The 6629-nt window shown below is 40.4% G+C and overlaps 1 protein-coding gene across 1 annotated transcript in view; it reads right to left on the bottom strand.

Annotated features, from left to right (window-relative positions):
* Positions 1-351: 351 nt before the first annotated feature.
* Positions 352-6629, bottom strand: part of NRP1 (neuropilin 1) — a 113174-nt gene continuing 106896 nt past the window's right edge. The window contains exons 14-17 of the mRNA XM_009895105.1: positions 5571-5845; positions 4973-5066; positions 3309-3368; positions 352-2058 (exon numbers count right to left, since the gene is read on the bottom strand). Coding sequence (XP_009893407.1) covers positions 1769-2058; positions 3309-3368; positions 4973-5066; positions 5571-5845 — 719 coding nt within the window. The 3' untranslated portion in view covers positions 352-1768. The remainder of the gene's footprint in view (positions 2059-3308; positions 3369-4972; positions 5067-5570; positions 5846-6629) is intronic.

Here is a 6629-nt window from a genome sequence, read left to right as displayed (position 1 = left end):
GAGCGACCCCTCCAGCCCCTCGCCTCCTCCTGTGGACCCCTGTGGGAAACATACTCCTGTTTCTTTTTACCCTGTTGGACCAGCTGCATAGGCTGTTGAATATTATTTGTCCAGTAATATTTGTCCTAAAATATTAAAGAATGGCCACATAATTGTCAAACATGTTTTTCTGACAGCTTACACTACTCAGCTCACTGAATCTGTCACTGTCTGCACCTCTGGTCAAACAGAAACCTCCTGGTATGAAATGCCAATTGGATATAACAGGATGGTTCGAACACACCCTACATACACTGTGGGATTTTATTCTGCCCTCGGTACCCATGTGTAAGCCCAATTAGCATTGATTAACATGAAAATACACGTTTACCGAGCGAACAGAACTCTGGGTTCAGGTAGGGGCAGGAGGAGGAAAGTTTCTCATTTTAAAGGCAATCTTTTCAGTAAGGGAATCATTTTCCCTAGTGTAATTAACAGGTGAGCTGTTCAGGATAAAAGGTATGTTTCACGACTTCAGGAAAAAAGATACTGTCACTTTATGCTGTTAAGAAGAAACCCAAAGTTCGACTTTGGAGGGTAAAGTTAAGAATTTTCCCTTGTTTTTTAACACAAACTCTAATAAAATCCTTTGCCATTACCAGCAAGTTAAAGCTGCAGTTTTCTTTCCTTGGCAATGGCAAATGCTTATGCAATCTACTCAGAGAGAGAAAGAGAAAGAGAAGAGAGAGGGAGAGAGATTTTACATTTGAAAATACATTCTATATGAAAGAACAATAAAAGGGGATATTGCAGCTTTATACAAAAGGGTCAAGAGACATGAAGTTGAAATACAGAAAGCAGAACAATCGAGCCAGGTTGTTGAATCTGATTAGCCCTTGCCTTGCTGAGGCTACTTTCTTACACTAAAATATACTTTTCCTTTAGTCAGTGAGCCATCAGAATATGATTAAAGACTAGGGCATAACTGCAGAGAAGCAGAGCTGTAGCTAATGTTAACACAATGAGAAGCAGTACAAACAAAAAGGCACTTGAGAGGACATACACTAGCCAGTGCCAAGGACTTTTTTGTTTAGTTTTTAGGCAGTACACTCGGTTACCAGTTGTCTCTGATGATGGCACATACTCTTTTATGGAGTTCACAAGCACAAAATTTAGTACAACACTGAAAAACATCGATAAAATTTGACTGTATTGCTTCGTAAACAGAGCTGACACACTATATCGGTACTGATGCAGCAGTACTTTCAAAAACATCCTAACCCTTCTTTTGCCTATGCACAACACGAGCAATTATACACAAATACAGGTGCAGGAGTCCACTAAATTGCTGTTACTCCAATATTTTCTGGGCACTGAGCTACAGGCAGCATGTCCATCCAAAGGACCCCACTGAATACGTTTTGTGACAGCATCTTGGATTTTGCACAGTAAAAACAAAATTATCCATTAACAGAAAACAAAAGAGAGGGAGAGAAAGAAAGACAAAATGAACTATAAGTCAATCATACTTGGTCTCAACACCAGCATTTGATTATTTCAAACAAAACCAACAGAAAAAGCAGACTGTACATGATTCAGATTGTTAACACAGATTGTTGTCCATGTTTGTCGGTTACACACTCATTGAAGCTCCTGAGAAAAGCTTGGCTCAGTGTCATCAATGCACTTTTCAGCCTGTACAGTAAAAGAAGATCAACAGTTCCCCAGCACGACCGAGCTATGTCCTTCCATCCCGATTCTCTGAAACTTCTCCAGTCGCTTTACACCTTCATGCTTCCGAGTATGAATTCTGTGTGTTTAGTTTATCTTTTTTCAGTTTTACACCATCGACCAGTTCAAAATTGTAATTCTCCAGTGCAGACAAGTTCCTCTCTGACATCCCATTGTGCCAACAGGCACAGTACAGGACAACTCCACAGATGGCTCCTAAAAGCACACCGAGTGCACTCATGGCTATGATGGTAATAAGGATTGGATCTAGGGTCTTCAGGACATTGCCTGGTTTCCTGGAGATGTTATCATCGTAGTCCTCGCCTGTACGGTATGGAGGTGTAAACCCTGAAATGGAATAAAGAATTGCAAAACTTTCAGAACTGATTCTAGTTACAACTTTGATGAGTTGGAAATTTGGAGAGAGGGCATCCAGTTTTTGACATAAGTTGCTACATAATTTGAAAACCTAGCTTCTTGGAGGGAGTCATAAATAGCTGAAAAGTGTAGTGTGGCCTAAATGGTTGTTGATTTGTTCATACTGTTCTCCAATCCTTGAATCTGCTGCATGTTAGTAGGGGTCTGATTCTGTCTTGGATCAAGTGGGAGTCTTGGGAATGACTAACCAGACCTTTTGATTATATTTTGCCAGCTTGTAGTATTTAGCTCAAAAATGTTAATTAAATCTTATTCAGCTGAGTGTGAATGTTTATAGCCTTAGATGTTGGTTGGGAATCTCCAGACATTTTGCATCCATCTCCACTTCACTGACTTCAGGATTGGATCTTGAAATGGAAATAGTGACAGAACTGACACAGAAGAGCACTTTGCCCCCTTGTGTAAAATATTCACTGGGTATTATAATGTTTTCCCTCGACCCTTTCAGTTTATGAAAGAGATCCAATAAGCTTGCAAACCCTGCTAATTGTTGCAGGAAAAGCCAAAAAGTCTTTTTGGACAAACCCTGCTTTCACTAAAATCAATGATTGCAATCCTGTTCACTGCAACAGAAAAAAATTAAGCTCATTGCCTGAAACATGCAAGTATATTTTATTATTGGGACAATATGACAATTATGATCCATTTAATGATCCATTTACAGCTATCATCATTGAAAATGATAATGCTTTGGTAGACTGGTCATAAAATGACATTTTCAGCCAGGTCTGTGAAACAATTAGCCTGAAGAGTTTTGAGCCTAATTACCTAGACACTGTGCGAGTCATAAATTGTAAGATATAATGATAGCTGTTTCTTCAGCTGTGGACAAGCTTTCTAGATAACAAAGTATTAAGGAGCTGTAGTGTGCATGCATATATATGTATAAAATGTAACAAATTATGTATATAGAATTTGGAAGGTCTGAGATAGGTATAAATAATACAAAGTCCATAAGATTATATGACACAGAAGAATAAAACTATTGCAACCTTCAAATAAATGTAAGCCTTCTTAGCATCTAATCTAGATAAATCAAAAAGCCTCAATACGATAAGCACTTAGAGAACTAATCTATAAATAAATAAATAGAATATACAAATTCACATGAAAATACACTTTAAAATTCATTCTCTTTTTAACAATAACACAATTTTTACCTGTTTGATTACTTTCTGGGTCTTCTTCTTCATCTATTTCATTCTCCACATCAGTTGATTCTAATGAAGCAAAGAGAATTGACATTGATTATTAGGGTTACAAACACTGATTGACTATCATGCTGGCAATAATGGTAGAGCAGATTTTCCTGTGTCAGAGCATCATTATGTCAGCTTGACAGAACTGTTCATTATGATGGGCTCTGAAAATTAATGGAGAAAAAAGAAAGATTTAAAAACTCCTCTCCGCCCAGTCTTGGCACGGTTTTAGTTATCAGCGGGGGTTTTCCATGCCTGGGAAAGAGAAAATCAGTGTGATGAATTAGCATCTCATTCATTGTATTTACAATTTTGGAGCCCAATTCCATAACACTTCATCAGCATAGGCATAGTTAATCACAAGAATAGTTTCACTGACTGCAGCGAGACCACTTCTGTTTGGGCTTCAGACTAAGCTTTTGGCTTTAGCTTCCACAGGCCAAAATCTTTGCTCAGCATTCGGTTTGAACAACCAAAACATGTGGAGGTAGGAAAGAAGTTACTTTCTTCTCTCATTTTGGAGTCAGGTAAGTACCATCACTGTGGTTCCAGGACCTTTCTTGGCACTGAGGACACTGCAGGAGGACCAAGCAGTGCATCCTGCCTCTCTTTGCTGGTGGCTGTCTCTCTGTGGCACATGATGAACCCCAGAAGATGGACTGTGTGCTAAAAACAGATTGTACAGTTTTCTCATCCGGCAGTGTAATTACCATGTAGCTGAAGTCCGTCATGTGACCCTCAAAAGTATATTAGCTACAAAAAGTGAGGAACACCCTCTATTATTGCTCTCAGTTATGCTGCCAACTCACATAGCTTAAGTTTACATTCCTAATGCTGAGGGTTCTCAGTGCTATTCCCTCTCCTACACAAAAGTCATTGCTTCATCTCCATCATGAAGGACAGGGTTCAGTTGCTTGTCTTCATCTGGGGTTGCTGCTGCCAAATTATGTGCAGTAGGCAATGTACGTATGATCAGTGGTGACTGGAATAACACAAGACTGGCCAGAAATAAAAGGACTCAAATAGCATCCCAGGAATAGCCTGGCTCAGATGTGGAAAAGGCCGTGTTCTAACATTACTTTGTCTCCCACATGTCTGGGAGCTGGTGACTACAGCAAAAGAGTCACAGCAAACTCAGAATGACAGGACAGCAGAGGACAGAGAAGGGGCCATTTTGCCCTATCTGTGTGTCCTGTAAGGGTTTGATAAAGTCCTTTAAAATAGAATTCAAGTAGGCTTGGTAGTAAGTGATCTAAAAAGGATGAAGAAATAAAATTGGACTTTGAGCATTAGTTAAAACAGGGAAGAGTATTAGGAAAAGTAGAGAAATTTAAAGACGGCAGCAATATAAAATACAGGGAGAGATGTGAGAATGTGAACATGAAGTGACTCACATCAGTAGGATGCCTGTTCTGATCCAAAAGACTGCAGTTGCTGCAGTACTGATGAGAGCAGTGGCACTTACTATGAATAAAGCTATGGGCCAGATCAGGATGTTTTCAGTGCAAAACTTCCTGTATAGTCAATAATTATCTATCCCTTTCTCACAGATGAAAACAGCTATAAAAATAAAAGAAATAATATTTTGGATGAGATTTCTGTATGTTCTTGCTATTCATACTTACTTCGGCAATCCTCTTGTGCTACGTGATTGTCAATTTTAATATCATCCACAGCAATTCCTCCAGTTCCTTTTCCAATTTCTCCCTCAATAACCACCTGGCAAAATAAGATAATGTTCACATTGTTTTCATGTTAACACACAATTGCAGCATTCTGGATATCTTCATTAGTTGCTAACACACATCTTCACTTGTCATGATGCCACATCTATATGTACGTTGATTGTGGCCTGCCAATCTACACTGCATGCCTTTATGAACTTATATACACAAATGTGAATTTATATAATGTCATAACTTCATTAAAGAATTTTACATCAGCAGCAAAACTGTGGCAAGGATGCAGTTTCGTGACAGATGAAAAATGATTTAGAAAGTATTTATTTGGCCTATGATAACAAATTGCTTGTATCACTGTCATCAGAGGTACCATGAAATATGCCTCTATTATTACTGTCAGAGCGACAGCACCTCATCTGTAGGTATAATACTGTCTACATAAATCCTTCAGTGACATCTTCTGATACGGTGTATAAAACATGACCAGCAAGGTCTTACTGGCCTCAGCTCTGTTAGTTCAGTGCGGAGTGGCCAAGCTCACCTGATAGTGTTTCACAGACTTGTGAAGAAGAACGCGTCCTTCCTTCCAGCAGTTTGCCTGGTGCCCGCTCAGGGTCCACAGCACCTGGTCATATTCATCTGGCTTTTGGTACCGCAGTTTGATCTTCAGGGTGCCGACATGTGCGCCAGACATGTGGTACCAGAAAGTCATGCAGTGGGCAGAGTTCTGAGAGTAAATCACAGGGCTCAGCAGTCGGGCGACTTTGCCTTTCTGGCTTTCGTCAGCTTGTGAGTAAATGAAATTGCCATCTCCTACTGTGACAGAAGGACTGTGTTAGGAATAGCCACCAGTTTTCATTTTCTTTGTTTACCTAAGAAGACCCAACCACCCCTGATCATTTTGCTTTCTTTCCATGCTGATGGGTCAAGCCTCACAACCAAGAGAGTCAGAGGGCATTGGTTTGGGAGCTCTAGGAAAGCTGATGTGCTCTAAGGAGAGGGCCACAAAAATGATCAGAGGGCTGGAGCCCCTCTCCTATGAGGACAGGCTGAGAGACTTGGGGTTATTTAGGAGAAGACAAGGCTGTAGGGAGGTCTTATTGTGGCCTGTCAGTACTTAAAGGGGGCTTATAAGAAAGATGGGGACAAACTTTTGAGCAGGGCCTGTTGCGATAGGACAAAGGGTAATGGCTTTAAACTAAAAGAGGGAAGATTTAGACTAGATAGAAGGAAGGACTTTTTTACAATGAGGGTGGTGAAACACTGGAACAGGTTGCCCAGAGAGGTGGTAGATACCCCATCCCTGGAAACATTCCAGGTCAGGTTGGACAGGGCTCTGAGCAACCTGATCTAGTGGAAGATGCCCCTGCTCATTGCAGAGGAGGTTGCACTAGATGACCGTTAAAGGTCCCTTCCAACCCAAACTATTCTATGATTTTATGATTTTTTCTGGCAGTCTCCTTTGCTGTTCACTGGGACACTTTGTGCCGAGAGTGAACTGTAACATGTTCACTACATGGCACACACAAAGCATTTACTTTTGCTCAGGGAAGGAGGCAAAAGCATGTTTGGTGCGACAGCATATACTCTATTAGCCAGT

This window comes from Charadrius vociferus, unplaced genomic scaffold (assembly GCF_000708025.1).
Source record: "Charadrius vociferus isolate BGI_N301 unplaced genomic scaffold, ASM70802v2 scaffold61, whole genome shotgun sequence".
Classification (NCBI taxonomy): Eukaryota; Metazoa; Chordata; class Aves; order Charadriiformes; family Charadriidae; genus Charadrius; species Charadrius vociferus.
This window is presented reverse-complemented; position numbering and strand designations above follow the sequence as displayed.